This window comes from Lutra lutra, chromosome 1, assembly GCF_902655055.1.
Source record: "Lutra lutra chromosome 1, mLutLut1.2, whole genome shotgun sequence".
Classification (NCBI taxonomy): Eukaryota; Metazoa; Chordata; class Mammalia; order Carnivora; family Mustelidae; genus Lutra; species Lutra lutra.
Genome location: NC_062278.1, coordinates 1,914,575 through 1,932,267, shown reverse-complemented (window position 1 = coordinate 1,932,267; position 17,693 = coordinate 1,914,575). Strand labels below are relative to the sequence as shown.

At 64.8% G+C, this 17,693-nt stretch overlaps 1 protein-coding gene across 1 annotated transcript; it reads right to left on the bottom strand.

Annotated features, from left to right (window-relative positions):
- Nucleotides 1–4,828: 4,828 nt before the first annotated feature.
- CFAP410 (cilia and flagella associated protein 410) lies at nucleotides 4,829–13,624 on the bottom strand. The gene is made up of 7 exons (XM_047718648.1): nucleotides 13,442–13,624; nucleotides 12,161–12,179; nucleotides 10,898–10,944; nucleotides 8,361–8,590; nucleotides 8,045–8,216; nucleotides 7,153–7,243; nucleotides 4,829–5,306 (listed from the first exon to the last, which is right to left on the bottom strand). The coding sequence occupies exons 1-7, from the start codon at nucleotides 13,516–13,518 to the stop codon at nucleotides 5,175–5,177; spliced, it is 768 nt and encodes a 255-aa protein (XP_047574604.1). The 5' UTR covers nucleotides 13,519–13,624; the 3' UTR covers nucleotides 4,829–5,174.
- Nucleotides 13,625–17,693: the final 4,069 nt, after the last annotated feature.

Sequence of the window (17,693 nt, the reverse complement as noted above, 5' to 3'; positions counted from 1 at the left end):
GAGTGTGGCCGGTCTCTGGGGAGCAGGCCCTGTGGAACCTTCCAGGAGGGTGGGCGTCTGGTGGGAGTCCCCAGCCTGTGCACACAGGCCTGGCCTCCCCCAGTCCTGGAAGGGTTTCTGAGCCTGGGTCCGGGCCTTGAGTCTGACCTGGGACAGTCACCCCCACTGCCTGGACTGGGGTCTCAGAAACAGAGCCCAAGATCCTGGGGCGAGCGGCTGATCTGAGAGCGCTCCACAGGAAGACCCTGGGGCCTGGGGGATAGGGGAGGCTGGCAGAAATGTCACGGGGAGCCAAGGGCCCATCCACCATGAGCTCGGGGAACAGCACGGAGCCTTGCTGTCCAATGTGGTGCCAGCACCAGGGTCCCCAGGAGGATGAGCTGAACTCCAACACTGCTCTCTTGGGGGCACTCCCGTCCCTCCTGAGCTTGCCGCACGACCCACTTCTGTTCCACCGCGGTTACGGGGACACTCAGTGCCGGGCTGCTCCTGGTCTGCACTCCTGCTCTCAGCACCTGCAGAGGCTTGGGGAGGGGGTGCTGGTACCCATGAGGTTTTGTGAGGGAGCCCTTGGCCTTAGGGGGTCACAGGCCACATCGGGGGCTCCTGGCGGGGGGGGGGTCTCCTGGTTGAGCCTAGGGACCAGACTGGGGCCCTCTGTTCCTCCAGCTGTCTTCACGTCCCCAAGACTTTGACAGGGTGCCTTGGTCACTCCGGGAGCAGCAGGCTTGGTGGGGGCCAGGCCAGGGGACCACACCCTCCTCACTGTGGAGGCCCCTGAGCCTAAAAGCCTTCAGGTCTACTCTGCCTCTGATGAGCGTGGGCGCTCCTGGGGCAGGCTGAGGAGGGGACAGTTCCCCAAGGAAGGGTCCCAAGTGTCTGACCCTCGAGAGACCAGGGACCAGTTCCTGGGTCCCAGAAACTTGAGTGTGCCCCTGCGTGAGTGCATGTGTGCACCTCTGTGGCTGCACACATGTGCACGTGTGAGTGTATGTATGCATGTGTGTGCCTGTGTGCATATGTAGGCATGTGAGTGCACGTGTGTGCCTGCATGTGTGCGTGTCTGGATGCATGTGTGCACGTGGACCGTGTCCGTACGTGTGAGTGCACACGTGCGTTCCAACGCGTGTGCGTGGGGAGGCTGCAGCTCAGAACTGTGCATCTGGGCTAGGCCCCCACTGTCCCGACACCCCCTCCCTGCCGCCAGGCCCTGCTCCCCAAGCAAAAGGGGGGGCTCCCCGTCCTGGGGGAGACCCCGAAGGCCTGGCTGTCCTGGGGCCATCCCAGATTGCGGAGCTGGCGCTGGACCCCAGGTTCAGTGGGCTCTGCCCTCCAGCTGGTCTTCGAAGACACTGTATGGGGCCCTTGAAGGTGCCAAAAGGGTGGGGTGGCACCAGTCGCCTGGCGATAGAGCACCCACGAGTATGTCCTCTGCACCGTACCCGAGGGTCAGGGGCTTGCCACGTGGGAGGCCTCAGCCCAGGGCAGAGCTGCTCTGGCGGATGGTAGATCCCAGGAAGTGGCTTCCATGTTCCCAGAGTGTGTGCGCACGTGGGCCTCTGAACACGACCCGGGGAGGCTCTGGACAGACGCTGGAGACTTCTCTGTCCCACCATATGGACGCCGTGTGGAGTCTGCTCTGAGGCCAGTGGCCCAAAGACACGGCCAAGTCCTTGACAAGTCTGCCTGTGAACCCAGACACACACAGTGTGGAAGGGAGGGCGCCCACGGTGGGTCCCTGCTGTGTGGAGATTGGGGGGGCAGCTGGGGCAGGCAGCTGGCTGGGCCAGGAGGGGGCTGCGGGCTGAGGGTGTTCCCTGATTAGACCAGGCCCACCCAGGCGAATCTCCCTTCTGATCACTGAGGCAGCTGGTTAGGGACTTTGAGTGACATCTGTGAACATCCGTGAAGCTCCTTCACTTCGGCCATATGTGTAGAGTATCCATCACGTTCACAGCACCCCCCACTTGGGGGTGGAGGTCACATGGGGTCTGGGACCTTGGGGCCACCTGAGAAGCCCACAGACAGCAAGCCCCGCCCTCACGTGCAGGAAAGCATGTGCTGAGCTGGGGGTGTGAGGCCAGGGTCAGGCCTCAGGACCGTGGCTGGGGAAGGGGTGCTGGAGGCCCCAGGAATGTGGTGAACTAGGTAGCAGACATCGCCCGCTGGTTGCCTGAGACTGGGGAAGGGTCCTGGGAGAGGCTGGGGGTGGGTATGCTGCAGGGTGGGGCACGGGGGAGGTGTCTACACAGTCCAGAGCACAGAGCTGGCACTCCACCTGCCTCGTGAGGCAGTCCCGCCCCCCAGCCCCGCGGGCTGACGCTGGCCTGCTCTCTGCCCAGAGGGCTGTCCCCACAGCGCAGGGCAGCCCTGGAGGGCAGCTCCCCTGAAGCCACTGTCCCTTGTGTGGAGGAGGCTGTGTCCCCAGGGCAAGCTGGCTGCCGGAGGCTCTGGGACACAGGTGGCCACAGTGTGTCGTCCTGTCCCTTCATCCCTGCATGTCCTGCCGCTCTGTGCAGACTGTCTCAGGCCCTGGGGACACGGGTGTTTCTGCGAGCTTTGCAGGGAACAAAGTCCACGAGTAAATCTTACCGGGGTTCCCAGACCCTGAGAAGCATCTGCTGAAGCAGGAGGCCTCGTGTCCGGTGGCTTGCACACTTTTTGACAATTCTGCTGTGCGCAGGGCTCAGGGGAGCGCTGGGGGCGTCGCTGGGAAATCGCCCAGAAGCTCGCAGTGCACACAGGTGTGCTCACGCTCACAGCGCGGCCTCAGGGAAACACCTCCCCAGGGCCTGCATGTGGGGCGGGGACGCGCAGCAGCAGGCATCGGGCGCTGTCCCAGCCCCCCAACAAGGACCCCTGCCCGGCACGCTTGGTCCACGGGCACAGTGAGGATGCTCACCACGGGGACCCCCAGCTGCCGGGCACAGGGGCAGGTGTCCTGGTTTTCCTGCCTGATGTCTTGAAGGCAGTGGTGAGGTGGACACATTCCCAGGTTTCTCCCACCCCGCGCCTCACCCCCATATCCCCCTCCAGCCCCTGCGGAGGGGAGGGTGCAGGTGGGACTCCCCGGGCGAGGGCCGTGGCCACCAGCCTCCCCAGCATGGCACCGTGATGGGCAGCTTGGCCCTTTACACACGAGCAGCATTTCCTCCTCACATGAGACCAGACAGCCCTGCGGGACTCCAACGGCTCAATTCCCGGGGGACGTCTAAGATCCGGCTATGGGATGTGGGGGCACAGCACCCAGCAAGCGTGGGGTCCCATGTGCCCATGCTGGTCACAGCCTGGCGGAACGCACACTAGGAATGCAGGGGTGTGGGCGTCGCGGGCCCGCAAACCAGCTCCATCACGGGACGTGCATGCCCAGCTCCGCCTGCACTCCATGAGCCCACTGTGGGCGTCCACTCCCAGCGGGGCCAGCACTCCCTTGGCTGGACAGAACCCCCCAAATGTGTGCTGGCAGCCCACTAGGTGAGCCTGGGTGGCCCCCAGGCCCCGGTGGGTCCCCCCAGAACTCCGGGCCCCCAGGGCAGCCCTGGAGCCCATGTGTCTGTTTGCAGAGAACCGGCCGCAAAGATCCCCGGTTTCTTCTGAATCTCCCCAACTGATCTGACTCCAGAACCAACACGGGGGACCCGTGAGCATTTCTCAGTCCCTTGCTGGGGGGATGGAGGCCTCTCGGGAGCACAACCACCGGAGCACCATCGGTGTCCTCCCTCCACACGGGGCAGCCCTGGGCTCGGGAACAAGGTGAGCAAGTGCCCCGCCATCTGGGGGACCCCTTCCCCCACCTGGTCCTCCCGCACAGCACCCCCAGCCAAGATCAAAGGGCACCTTGCAGGGCGTCTCCCCCTGAAATCAGACCTCCCCGGCCGCCCTGGGGGAGCAGAGGACCAGCCCCGCGGCCAATCCTAGGTCCCCACCTGGGGTGCACCAAACGGTGCGGGGGGGAGGTTGGTGTGAGCCCGGCCAGGTGGGTGGGGAAGGGAGGCTGTCCTCAATTTAACACAAACACCCCCGACTTGCTCTGAGACAACGCTTTATTGAGAGTCCGACCACCGTCCACACGTACAGTGGAGGGCACACTCATGTCCCTGCAGCCACCTCCCCAGACCCCCTGTAGTGACGCCTTGCTTCTGCCGCTCAGCTCCTGGAGAACCACAGACGCCCCGGAGAGAAACCCCTGCCCGGCACCCAGTGCCCAGCGCAGCCCTGGGCCCCGGGCAGTTTGAAACCCACTGGCCTGAGAACAGCCTTCCCTTTAAGGGAGCGGCGTCCCCCGGGCACAGTCGCCCCATCCGGATTCTTGCACACGGCGTACAGGTCACCCCTCTGCTCGCACAGCGACGGACACATTACAGAGATCTGGGTCCCCCCAACCGGAGTGGGGGTGGAGGGCACCCCTGCTCCTGTCCTGGCCCCGGCAGCACCCGTAAGGCTGGCTACCAGCTCGGAAAGCATGCCTCTGCCCAGCCCGGGGAGGCATCCTCAGCTGCAAGGGTAGGGGGGGCTAGGAAGGGACCCACCCCTGGCCTGCAGCATGACCGCTTAGCGGCTCTCCCCACGGCGTCCTCCCCACCAGCTGCCTCTCCCACGACTGTACCCGGATCCTGCCCATCCCGCACAAAGAAAAAAAGGGAAGGTGAGTTCTCCAGCCCTCCCCAGCCCTGCCAGTCACACGCAATGCCTCACTGGCCGCAGTGGACAGAGCCTATCCCACAACTGGGTCAGAGAACCAACAGGGGAAACACGTGTGAGCGATGGCCCTCACCTTTGAAACACTGTCAAGGTCACGTCTGTCCCCTAGGAAACGCCGGCTTCCAGATTGGACTTTGGTAAGATATTTATTAGGGACAGTGGGGGCCCTGCCCACCTCAGGAAGAGACAAGTCCGGGGGGGCCCCCCCGTGCAGGCCGGTGTGCCCTGGGCCCCGCGCAGGGAGGGCACCCAGCACAGTGCCCAATGCCCTGCCTGCTCTCGCTGGGGTGCCATCCACACCGAGGGCTTGGCTCCCCCAGGCGGGCCAGGGCTTCCTGAGACATGGCCCGCATGCTGGGACTCCGCCGGGGTCCCGTGGAGGCCGTGGCTGTGGCAGGGACTCCACATCTCCCAGGCGCTTGGGCACAGGGTCGTGGGAGGAAGGCTTGGCAGCTCGGGCTCCCGACTGACCGTCACTCCATGTCCTCCTGCAGCTCCAGCTTGTGCAGGGCCTGGAGCCGGCCGACCACGGTCTGCCGCACGGCCTCCAGCCCCTCGGCGTCCAGCTCCCGCAGCAGCAGCAGGACGGCGCTCAGCACGTTGTTCTGGGGGCACAGAGTCACCGGCTGAGGGCCCCACCCTGACATGGACACCGCGGGCAAGTCACCTTCCAGGCAACCCGGACAGACACGGACAGAGACTCAGGTAGACGGAGCCTGCAGGGACTGCCCAGAGAGATTAAGCCACTGGCCCTCGGCCACACAGTAGGGATCAGTGCTCAGGAGCGTGTGATCACTCACACACACACACACACGCGCGCGCATGCTCGTGTGTGTCACGTGTGTGCATGTGGTTTCTATCTGCACCTGAGCGAGAGGGGATTTTGCACACGGGCTTCTCGAGCTGGCTCGTCCTGCGAGGAGAGCTGGCTGTGAGCCGGAGTGCACGGCAGCAACGTGACGTCGGCTCAGAGGGTCACAGTGGGGCTCAGCACCAGAGCCCCCACCCGCCCCACGGTGCTAACCCCTGGCCTCAGCAACCCTTGAGGGTCCTGTTCCCCCCGCACCCCTACACTGGTGTGGCCTCCCTGGCCACATGCATCCTCCCACTTGGGCCTGCAGGACCTCCCATGGGAGGACCGAGCTACGCTCCCTGCTCGGAGCAGAGCCACAGCCTTCCCTTCTGTCCCCAGAAGCGGCTCTGTCTGCTCCAGGGGTTCTATGACTTTCCGGATCAGTGATTCAATCTCGAGGCTACCCCCCTCAAACCCACGGATGCTCTGCAGACCCTGCACGTGGGGAGGCGGGTCCTTTGGGCCTTGCCTCATCGGCAGAGGCCGACCAGCCCCGGGGGCTGTTGGGGGGCTCCTCCCTGAAGGTGCTGGGGAGCATGTGCATGGACCTTGCGGAGGACGGTGACCTGTGCAGGGCTGGGCCTCAGGCCCAGGGACAGCCGCCTACACTGGCCTGCGCCCACAGTCACTTTTGTCAGTGGCTCTGGGGGACACTTTTCCTGGAGGACGGGCTGGCCCCTCCCAAGGACAGGGCCTCTGTCCATCCCCCTGTGCACCGCCCACAAGCTTTTTAAGTTCCTTGAGGGGGTGCTGGCAGCCCCCAGCCCCGCCCGTGGAGCCCTTCCCATGTGCGCGCTGGTCCCACAGCTCCGGTCAGACCCTGCCGCTGGGAGCAGGGAACAGTGGGTCACGGGCCTCCCTCAGGCCCCGGCTCTGCTCGGGCAGCCCTCCTCCCACGTGATAGGCAACGGCCCACTGGGCCAAGCTAGCGCTGGCGACCCGTTCTGCCGGCCAAACTCGGGATGTGAGCCACTCTGGCTGATGATGCCTGTCCTGCCGGTGTGGGTCCACTGGGAAGCTGCCCTTTCCGGCCCATCAGGACACACATGGGAAGACACGGCCCCTCTCCTCTTGGGTGTGTGCCTGGATCAGACGGCCAACCCGGTGACCAGGAAGGGAACAAGCCCCAGGACCGGCCAGAATAACAAGGAGGCAAATGCTTGGAAAGGTCCAGCATGTTGGACGGAGCTGCCCACATATCCTACTCCTTGAACCTGTTACTCCTTACGGACCATCAGGAGCCACGATGCCACAGAAACTGCCCTGCTGGGACACGGAGGCCCCCCTGCGAGCAGCACCTCTGCAGCGTCAGCGGCTGTTCGAGCCGCCTTCCCACCCCCAGGCCAGACGCGGGGCGGATCCGGGTCCCGTGTGCGGCACGGAGCGGCCCGCAGGCTGCTTCAGGGATCCCCTCTCGCTCCGGGGCTGCTCCTTCTTTACTGGCCTGGACACCCGACACCCTCTCTGGTCCGGCTCAGAGCCAGTTTCTTAAACCTGGGTCCCTGGGTATCTACAGCCTGTCCAGCCCCACCCTCCACATGCCGGGCGGCGGGAGTGGCGGCCGCCTCCAGCCGGGGCTGTCCCCGGGTCACACTCACCCTGTTCTTGTGACCACTCACGGCGTCCCTCTGCGAGAAGGAAGGAAACCGCTCCCGGGAAGGCGGCTTCAGGCCCAGCTGGCTCTGGACGCTGCAGGTAGGAGGGGGAGCACAGGGTGCGTGAGGCCTGACCTGCTCGCGGCCCCATTTCTGGCCCCGGAGCCGCCAATCACAGCGAGGAAAGCGACCCGCGGCTTGGTGATGCTGCTTCTGGAGGGACGGAGCACTGCACGGGCAGGGGCACGAAGGACTGGCGGGCAAACACGTATCTCTCTGGCCCCCCGGGGGGCCCCTCGCTGCACCTGGGCTCCCCCAGCGTGGGGGACACCGAACACAAACGGGAACGCAGAGCCGTGGGTGGCACCCAGACGGCTTCCCGCACTGGCGGCCAACAGAACGGCCGGCTTGGCTGCTGAGTGGCCACAGCCCGACCACCTCACTGGGCTCGGCTGTTCCCACCACGTTTCCTGTGCTTTGTGGCTGCTCAGAAACGCCCGTGACAGTCTGCAGCCTGTCCCTAGAGACTGCTTCAGCCACATCGGTAGTGCTGTGGTCAGAAGTGCCCTCCTTGGGGCCGTATTCCCTGTATTCTCCAGCAGCTCAGCTGGCCACAGTCACAGCCTCGTGGCCTGCCCTCGGGAGGCTGCAGGGCTGGGCCCAGGGGTGCCCTCAGGCCCGCCAGCCCATGTCACCTGCCCCAGCTGTGGGCGTTGTTCCACACACACGCCTGGGCCCGGAGCCTCCCGGACGCAGAGCTGGAAGCAGGCTGGGGTCACTGAGAGCCACAGATGGGAGGAACCGTGCCAGGCAGCTCCTTCCCTCCTTCCCAGAAGGGCCCATTGAGTCCCCAGGAGGACCCTAGGGGCAGGTCCGCGGCCCCCGCCAGGCTCACCTCGTCTCCTCCTCACCACAGCTCAATGTGTTCTGCCGGGTCTCAGCGCTGGTGTCCATGGCACTCAGGGCGCAGGACAGCTCAGACCCACCGTTCCCTGCGCCCTCAATGCCAGGGGCCGAGACCTCCTCTCCCTCCAGCAGCGCACGGGACAGCTCCTCCTCGGTCACGGCTTCAGAGTGGGGGCGGGGAGCAACGGCATCAGAGCGGACTGGCCCCCACAGGAGCCAACACCCCCCAGGAGAGCACCGGGAGGGGCAGCTGCCCATCTGGAGGGGTCAGGGCTGTGCGGGGCGTCGCTGGGGCGGACACGTACGCTGGTTGTCCAGCTTCTGCAGGTGCGGCAGGTTGCGCAGGACGGTCATGCGGTAGAGGTGCGGGTCGGGGCCGCAGCACGGGTTCTCCGCCAGCCAGAGCACGCGCAGGCGCGGCAGGCCCTTCAGGTAGAAGAGCTCGGCCAGGCTGGGGATGCGGTTCTTCCGCAGGTAGAGCTCGCTCAGCTGCCGGCACTGGCTCACGGGCTCCAGGGTGGAGACGCTGTTGACGCTGCACGGGGACAGCACGGGGACAGCAGGGGGATCAGGATGGCAAACACCCCGCTTGTGGAGGGCTGCCCCCTCCACCCCTCTCGGGCCCACTGCGAACTCCAGAAAAGGCCCCCGCGGGTCAGGCCCATCTGCTCTCTCCGTGGAAGGAAGTCAACACTGGACCCTGTGAGTCAAGTTCGACAAAGACCTCGGGCGCAAGGACGGAAAGTCTCTCAGGCTGGAAACAGGAAGAGCAGGGAGCATGCCCTGGCCTCTAGATTGGTGCAGGCCTCTGGCCGGGGGGCGGTTGGAGGTCTCACTTTCCCTCACGGGATAGGGAACGGGCCACCAAAGAACGTCTCTGTGCCCCTAAGTGGGCAGCGGCCAGAAAACCCCACAGCAACACAGCAAGCGCAAGTGAGCTCAGCAGAACTGAACACCCGACCTCCCAAATCCCGCGGTGCAGGAAGAAACAAAGTAGGTGGGTTTACGTTTTGTCCCTCAGACTTGTGAACACGCCACAGACAGAAAATCGTCAGGCCTCTAGGCAGAGAGCCTACAGGCTCACGGGGACACAAGCAGAAAGCTTCCCACCTCCACAAAGCCAGACGGACCACAAAGCTGTGCTCAGTGGGCGGGCAGGCGGCCAGGACCGGTGCCCAGTGAGAGCACTGTGCAGGCCAGGACAGTACCCCCCCACTCCCGTGCAGTCCTGGGGACGCTGGGGCTCCCTGCACAGCTTGAGGGGCACGAGTGGGGCCACTCGGAGCGACCCTGCCTGAAGGGGCAGATGATCTAGAACATTCTCTGCCAGAGGCCGCACTGGTGGGGACAGCAGCGGGGGCCCCGGTTACTGATGGAGCTGTTGGTGTGGAGGCCTGTGCTCAGCACAGGGGAGCTGCACGCGACAGCCCATAGGCAGCAGACACCACTGTGCCCAGAGCAGGGCGAGGCTCCGCCATCTCCAAATCTGAGAAGCCGACGGAGGCCTGGGCTGGGGTGGGCCATGAAGATCCAAGCCACACCCGCCTGCCGTCCTCCTGCAGGAGCACTGGGCTAGCTGTGGCTGCACGGTGTTGTGTCCCCTCCAAACTCCTATGCTGAAACCTAAGCCCTAGGGTGACAGGGTTCAGAGGGGACAGGGTCAGGGCGCCCTCTGGAAAGAGCTCCCCTGAGCTCCCTCACCCCTCCCCCACACAGGGACCCAGGGAGAAGGGGCCTCCCCAGACACTGAAAATGCCAGCACCTTCCCCTTGGACTCACAGCTCCAGAGGCACGAGACACACTGTCTACCGTCCGCAAGCCGCCTGGTCTACGGGATTCTTACAGCAGCCAGGACAGACGGCCCGCCTGCACGAGGCTCTGAGACCAAAGGGAAGTGACCGCACCCCAGGAAAGGACTTGGTGCCTGTGTTCACACTGCGATTCACACTCGGGTTCCAATGCAGCTGGCCATGCAGGCACTGGGTACCTGAGCTCAGTCCACTACCCTGGGCCTCCTGTCCTTTCTCTGAGCCATGAATGCGACAGACCCTACAGCTCAGGGAGGCCCAGCGACTTGCCCCAAAGCCCCCCACGCAGGGCAGAGGCGGGCGGAAGCTGTGCCCACTTTCAGGAATGAAAGGCGACCCACTGACTCATCAGGGACACTCCCGAGGTGCAATCCCGGCCTCTCTGGTAACAAGAACTCCACGACACAGACGGCGGCCGGCACGCTCGTCAAGCTCTGTTTCCCTGCCTTCACCGGCTCCTCGCTGCCCCCACACGGGCAGGTGCCGGTAACATGTCCGTATTACAGAGCAGGAAACGGAGGCCCAGAGATCTGAGCCTCTGAGCCTTGCCCAAGGGGGAGAGCCAGCAACCGGCAAGCAGCGGTGACTCCAGGCTCCCTCCCCCGACCCTCCAAACTGCCCGGCTGCCAGAAATGCCGATGGCTGCGTTTGGCTCACACACCGTTTCCCTAGTCTGTTAAGATGCCAGTGCCCCGGGAGAGATGGTTACAGTCATGACAGTGTGACAGAGCTCCTCGCCACGCCAGAAACGGGGCAGAACCGGTGGGAGCTCTGGGGGCAGACACTGCGGCCTCCACAGTGGCTGCTCATCGGGTGGGTGTGTTCCCACGGTCGTGGGGGGGGGGCGGGGACACAGCTGGAGGGGGATGGCCAGGCAGAGCATCGGAGGGGCCCTGTGCACCCGGGCTGCCCCGCCCATAGAGGTGGCCCTCCCAGACACACTCCCGTTGGGACTTCTCAGGTTATCTCAGGCTTCTGAAGGTTCTCGTCTTCCTTCAAGCCCCGGGACTCAGAGCACAGCAGCGTTTAGGTACCTGAGTGTAATCACTTCCAGGCTGGGCATCTCCCGGCAGATGGAGACCTAGGAAGTAAAGGAAGCTGGTGGAGCACATACCGCCGGGCACCGCCGGCCAGCCCAGCGCGGACACGACCACACGCAGCCCCACCGCCACCACCGAGGCAGGGCTGGCACAGAACACAGAGAGCCCACGGGCTCTGCATCACACTTAGTACTCCGCACTGTCCTCGGAACCCCTCAGCCTGCAGGAGTAACACGCACGGTCTCTCTCTTGCCGCCACCAAACGCGGCCAGGATCCCTAGCCTTTGAAGGCCTCAGAAGACATCAGCTAAGGGGACGTCTGTGGTCCCTACGCTGGACAGAGAACCTTTGTCTCACGGTCCCTGAGGCACAAGGAGAGGGCTTGGCCATCAGACCTGGGCCAAAAGGGAGACAGGATTGCAGCTGGATCTCGTACCATCTAATACTGTCAGTTCAGGGGCAAAGAGCAACAAGGTGCCTGGCTGGGTCCACAACAGGTCCCTAACCTCTGAGGCCAAAGGGCGGGGTAGTCCCCAGATGTCTCTGCACCTGCCATGCGCCAGGCACCGAGCCAGACAGGGCCCTTGACCTCAATAGGCTCGCAGTCTGCTCAGAACACTTCACGTGTGCAGTGGAGTGGTTTTCTGCTCCAGTGGTATTTTTGTTTTTTTTTAGGGTAGATTTTGGCTGCTTGAACATGCTGCGTTTCAGTTATAGCGTGAGCTGGAATCAGCTCTTCTGGACAGCCCCGCGTCAGCGGCATTTTCAACTCTGTTCTCAAGGAAAGGCACGGTTCAAGCAACAAAGGTAAGGAAGAAAGAAAAGACAAGCACGTGGTCCCTGTGTGAGTTGGGACTTTCAGTCCAGGAGACAGAGAAAGGGGAAGAAATCTGTTCACAGACCCACAGCTCCGCTCAGGGTGCTGCTCCCTGACCCCCACCCTGCGCCCCACTCCCCTGCCATGGCCTTGGGGGCCAGAGCACAACACTGGATCCCAGCGAGAGCGGGAGCTGAAGGGATCGACTGCTCCCTCCTCCTTGAGACCTGGGACATGCAGGAACTTCCAAGTAAAGCCGGGCACTGGGCAAAGCTTTTTCCCTAGTCGTTCCACACTACGCAAGCCGCTACGTGGACAGAGTAGCAGGTTAGGGGCTGAACAGAACGCATGCAGTTCTGTAAATTCTGCAGTCCTCCTGGGGGGCAGCATACAACTCTCGGGACCAGAGAGCACCGGGAGAGGGTCGCCATAATACTTACGTCTGTGAGGCGGCTGCCCCTAGAGAAAGAAAAGACATGTGTACTTTAATTTGATTAAAGTTGAGTAAAATAGTATAAGAAACACAAATTCCAAAAATGAAGGACAAATATCCACAGGCTAACATTCCACAATGTCGGTGACAAAGCCAGGGATGGCCTGTCCAGACGAGCGGCAAAGGGGTCAAACCTTGGGAGAGGGCTGTTGGCGACACAAGTCTCTCTGCCCCTGCTTGTGGGCTGCCTCTCCGGCAAGGAGCAGGAGAGACGCTGCACTTGGGGACAGAGATCCGCTCACTCTGCCGGTGGTGGCAAGGCCCCACAATGTCCCTCACTGATGAAGCAAACAAGGGAGCCCTTGTGAGGCCGAGTGCAAAGGCTGAGCGCGCAGCTCATGAACGCAGACACTGGCGCGCCTGAATCAGGGCCCTTGTCTCCGCTGCTCAGACAAGGCCCGGCCACCTCTTGGAAAACAAAGAGGGGAGTTATTGGGAACAAGTGACAAGCTCACTGCAGTCAATCTGTCGACACTTCCTCGGAGGAAAGCTGGGCTCTGGGCTAAGCTCCCCACGTCCCCCTCCACTGCCCTGCATACAGGGGCACGTGGAGCCTTGCCTCGAGTCCCCGGTGAACACCTGTAGATCCTTCAGGAGTTCCTGAAGTGCATTTGTCCTTCTCTGGCCCAGCCAGACCTGGCCAGCCCAGCCTGGAGCCCGCACTGACCCCACACCTGGCCAGCCCAGCGTAGGGTCTGCCCTGACCCCCAGACTTGGCCAGCCCAGCCTGGAGCCTGCACTGACCCCAGCTCCTGCATCCCGTCCCGCCCCTCCCAGACAGCAAGGCACCGGGGACTAAGGACTCCGTGGCCGCGTTCGCCACCTTCCCCGCGAGGGAGGGGCTCACCCCTGCATCCCCCACCGGCAGGGGACCCAGCTCCCGCGCGCGGATGTCAAAAACGGCCTCCCGAAGGCACGGTGGGCCCCCCTGGCGCTGTCCGAAGGCCGGCGAGGAGCCTTCGGGCGATCCCAGCCGCCCCGGGCAGGCAGAGCACGTCCGCCGCCACAGCCCGGGGGTCGGGGGGTGCAAGCTCCGGGTCGACCTCGGCCGCGGCCCCGGTTTGCGGCAGCACCTCCCGCAGGCGGAGCGGCCCCGGCACCCGCTCCTTCCACCCCGACCGCCCTGCGGCTTCTCGCCCGCCCGTCCCGCCCGCGGCCCAGAGCCCAGTCGCGGGTCCCGGGCCGCGGGCAGGACGCGCGGGGACCGCCCCGGCCTCTGGGCCCTCACCAGCAGTTGAGCTTCCGCACGCTGTGCAGCTCCGAGGCCTTGGCGCGGGACAGGACCATCTTCCGAGTCAGCTTCATGGCGGAGCGCCCGGGGACCCACACCGCGGCCCCGCCGGCCCGAACCAGCCCGCTAACCCGGACGGTCTCCGCTCCACCGCGACCTGTCTCCAGGGGGCGGGGCCCGTGTCGTCAGGGGCGGGGACAGCGAGCCCATTGGTCACCCCGTGAGGGGGCGGCGCGGCGCGAGCGCAGTGAGGCCACCGAAGCTAGGCTCAGAACGTTGGCTCCGCCCCACCCCGCCCCTCGGGCCGGGAGCCCGGTGCTGCGCATGTGCGGCGTGGGGTGCGGGCGTCTGACGCGGTTCTGCCGCGCCCGCGCGAGGACCGTGTTCCTGACCGAGCCCCAGCCCCGGGCCCTCGAGCCCCCGAGCCCTCGAGGACCCCGCCCCCAGCTGGCGCCCCCAAGCCCGGAGGACCGCGGGGACCGTCCTTGACTCCGCGTCGCTGTCGGGCCCGGCGGTCGGGGACGGCCCCGGGGCCGCGGGCTTCCTGCTCCCCGCGGGCGTGTAGGGACGCGGCTCGCAAGGACTAAGAGGTTCAGAACCGGCTGACCGGACTGCGGCGTGCGGACCCGGTCTGGGCCTCCGCGCCGGCGCACGTGACCGCCGAGGGCCCTCCGCGGACGCCCCGTCCCCGCGGAGCCTGCCGGGTCCCCGCGCCCCGAGTCCGGCGAAGCGCTCGGCCGGCGAGTAGGGTCCGGTCCCCCCGGCTCGCGGCGAGCCAGGCCTCCGCGGCACGTCCCAGCTGTCCGTCCGCGGGCCCCGCCTCTGCCCCTCGCCGCGGACCCCGCTGCCCCTGGGGCCAGCTGTCGGGCCAGAGCCCGCCTCACTGTCCTCACTGTCCGGAGAGCGTGTTCTCGGCCGCAGTGACACAGACGGGGGCGCGGGGGGGCGGCTACACAAAGGCCCCGCGGCGCGACGAGAGATGAGACTCGGGGGAGCAGAACCCACGGCAGGTCTCCCGCCCGCCGGCCCTGGCGCTGGTGGCGCAGATGGCGCGGAGACGACGTGGGGTCCCGCCAGGAGGAGGCTTCCCACCGCCGTTCGGCAGCCGCTGCGGCCCCGGGTGTCCTTGTGCAGGCCTGGCCGGCCCACGGCGGTCCGATTCCTGCCCTGAGCTCTCCCACGGAGGCGGGCGAGGTGCCCCACAGTGGTGCGGGAGTCTCCTCGGGCCCCAGGAGAAGACACAGGCAGTGAGACGCTCTCAAGCAGGCACGGGCCTTACGAGCTGTCCCGGGCACCCGTCTGGGTCTCAGGGCAGCCGGGAGCTTGTGTCGTGCGGGAGTCCTACAGTCCCAGAGAGCCCCCGTCCAGAGAGCCTGCCAAGCCAGGGGTGGCGGAGTGGCCAGCAGACAGAAGCGAGCGTCTGCAGAAAGTGGTTCTGGGGGACTGAGCAGGCTTGTGACAGGGTATTGCAGGTGGCAGCTGTGGGCCGGGGGCTGATGGAATGGGGCATGGGAGTTGCTGGCCCTGCTGGCCCCCACCTGGCTGAGATGGGCCCTCCTCCTCCTGCCTGGACCCTTATTGTCCCGGCAAAGGGACAAGTCCAGGTGGGCTGTGAGCCATGCCAGGTAGGGCTGTGGGACAGACTGCTGCTCTCCGGACAGGGCTGCAGCGGAGGGCTTGCTGGAGGCGCTGGGGCGGGAGAGGGGTGGAGACTCCCTGCGGGTCTGCCGGAGTAGGTCAGGCCCTCAGCTCCAGCGCCTGTGGAATTCCCGGCACCAGTCACTGGGGAACAAGAATGGCTCCTCCCTGAGTCCAGGCGGCTCCGGCAGGAAACCTCTCAGCTAGGGGGGAGGGGCAGCAGCTGTTGGGGCCCCACACGGAGGGCAAGGGGGCAGCTGTGCTTACAGCTCTCCGGCCTCTGGGGCCTTCCCAGCCCCTGCCACCTCTGGGTGTTCAAGAGGGTAGCCCAGGTGGGAACCCATGGAAGGTCCTGGTGACTCAGGTGACACTTGTGAAGTGAGGATTTTCGGTAAGTTAAGTGTGGTGGTTTGGGGTGTCGCTGAGCATTCCCAGAATTCCCTTCCGGGGGTAGCTCTGGGCAGGACTGGACTCCCAGGCACTCACTTTGGAATGGGGGAGGAGGAGCGGTGAAGGCCATCCTGGGCAGAAACAGACAGATGTAGAAGGGTCGGGTTGGAGGGACAGGGGCCGTCTCCCAAGTGTGTCCCCCTCTTCCCGGCAGAGGCCCTCACCACCACCAGCGTCCCTTATGGGAAACTCACAGTGGCCGAGCTCTGAAGGGGCCACTGCCTTCCCCAGACCTCTCCCTCCGCCCCCCACCTTGTGGTTCTGCTTGCAGAGCTGGGCTTGCTCAGCTCCGCTGCTCCCCTGTAAACTCAGCCCTCGGCACCTGCCCTCCTGCCTGGGGAGGGCTGCTTAGTGCCCCCGCCACGCAATTCTCCAGCTTCTCCCTAGCTCCCTTCCACAGTTGCGTAGAGTCGTAACCCATTTCATCTTTCGCCAGCTCACAGGACTCTTGCTTCTTGGAGTGAACCCTGACACAGGCAGAAATTTGGCACAAACTTGGCTTAAACCAAAAATGAAACATTGGTGCATGTGACCAAGAAGCCCGGGGAAGTGGCTTCAGGTGGCTTCAGCAGCTACTCACCCTCCCAGCCTTCCGTTGCCCTCATGGGATGCCGTCTACTGTCTGCTCGAGTGCCGCAGCACGAAAGCTTTTCCCAGTAACTCGTGTGCCCGTTTGGGGATTGGCCTGGCGGCGCCCTTGGCCGGCTTGGCAAGGATGGGACTGCTGGCCGGAGTCACGTGCCCAAGGTGGATGATGGGCGGGGGGAGGGGACTAGAGGGGAGAGGAGGGGAGGGGACCCAGAGGAACATCCAAGAAAAAGAGAACCTGCAGCTTTAGGCTGGTGGTTGCTGTGGGAAGGACGACCACCGGAATGTACCTCGGCTTTGGCCGCCACATCCTTCCTCGTGTCCCTGTGCACAGTTCCGTATTCTGGGGGCTCTCCCCGTCTCAGCGGTCTGTCTGGGGCTCTGCTCACAGGATGGCCACATGGCTGGGGCCATGGGGTTGTCATGGTGGCCCCGGCTACAGGAGGACAGTCTCCTTCCCTCTAGTTCTAGCCGAGCTGAGTCCCACACTTCATTTCCTCCATCCTGGGTGCCAGACCCACGTGGCTCCCCCAGAAGCCCACAGGCTGCCTTTCTGGTACCGACAGACACCGACAGGCAGTATCTCCTCCTCAGGGCTCTTTGAAGCCCTTGGGCTGGAGGGGATTGGGGAGGGGCACCCAGGGGCTGGGAAGTGTAGTCCGCCCTCTGCCTGGGTCCTGGACCCCTGTGCAGTTTTGGGGAAGGCGGGGAAGGCGTTCCTCCAGCAGGGGTCTGCTCTCCTCCCCACAGTCTGAGGGCTCAGCTCTCACCCCAGGGCCTGCTCCACAGTGGGGGGGGGGCAGGGACTGAGGTGCTGAGGAAAGTTTGGGGTGCTGGGACTGGACGGTGGGGCAGAGAGGAAGGTCCTGAGAGGGGAGGGCGTGAGCTCTGGTTCTCCAATGGCAGCAGAAGCTTGCTAGCTATCAAGGTGACCCCAGGGTGGACAGTCCCCAGGCCTGCCTGCCCTTCTCCCTGCGTGGTTCCCCTCTGGGGACTCACCCCCTCGGTGTTTCAGCCACTCTGCCTCCAGATGGCTCTCAGCTGAGACTCTCCCAGGAACCGGCCCTCCGCAGGGGAGCTGCCCACCCCAGCCCCATCCCATGATGGACTGACCAATGGAACGTAAAGGCCCAGCCCCTCACTTGATTTGGGGGCCTCTGGGGTGGAGGCAGCCTGCTGTGTGGACCATACGACCTGGCCAAACACAGGGGGTTGGACGTCTGGGTGAGGAGGGTATAAACCTGAAGAGGAAAATCACTATGCGGACCCCATTGTTCTGGAGCAAGGCTGGGCCACCTGAGGAGGGGGCTCTCCATGCTTTGGAAGCCCTGGTGGACACCACGTGACCAGGTGGCCAGCTCCAACATGCCTGGGGGTACATGAGGCCTGAGGGGGAACAGCCTCACCCACAGAGGGAGCCCCTGCCTCTCTGCTCTGTGGGGAAGGGAGGAACGCTGACGTTAGAGCCTGTGCGGAATCACGGCTAGAACGGCTGGATGCTCTGGAGGGCGCCCGAGGGGAGGAAGACCGAAAACCAGGGAGGACAGGATCTGGAAGAGGCACTGGGAGGGGG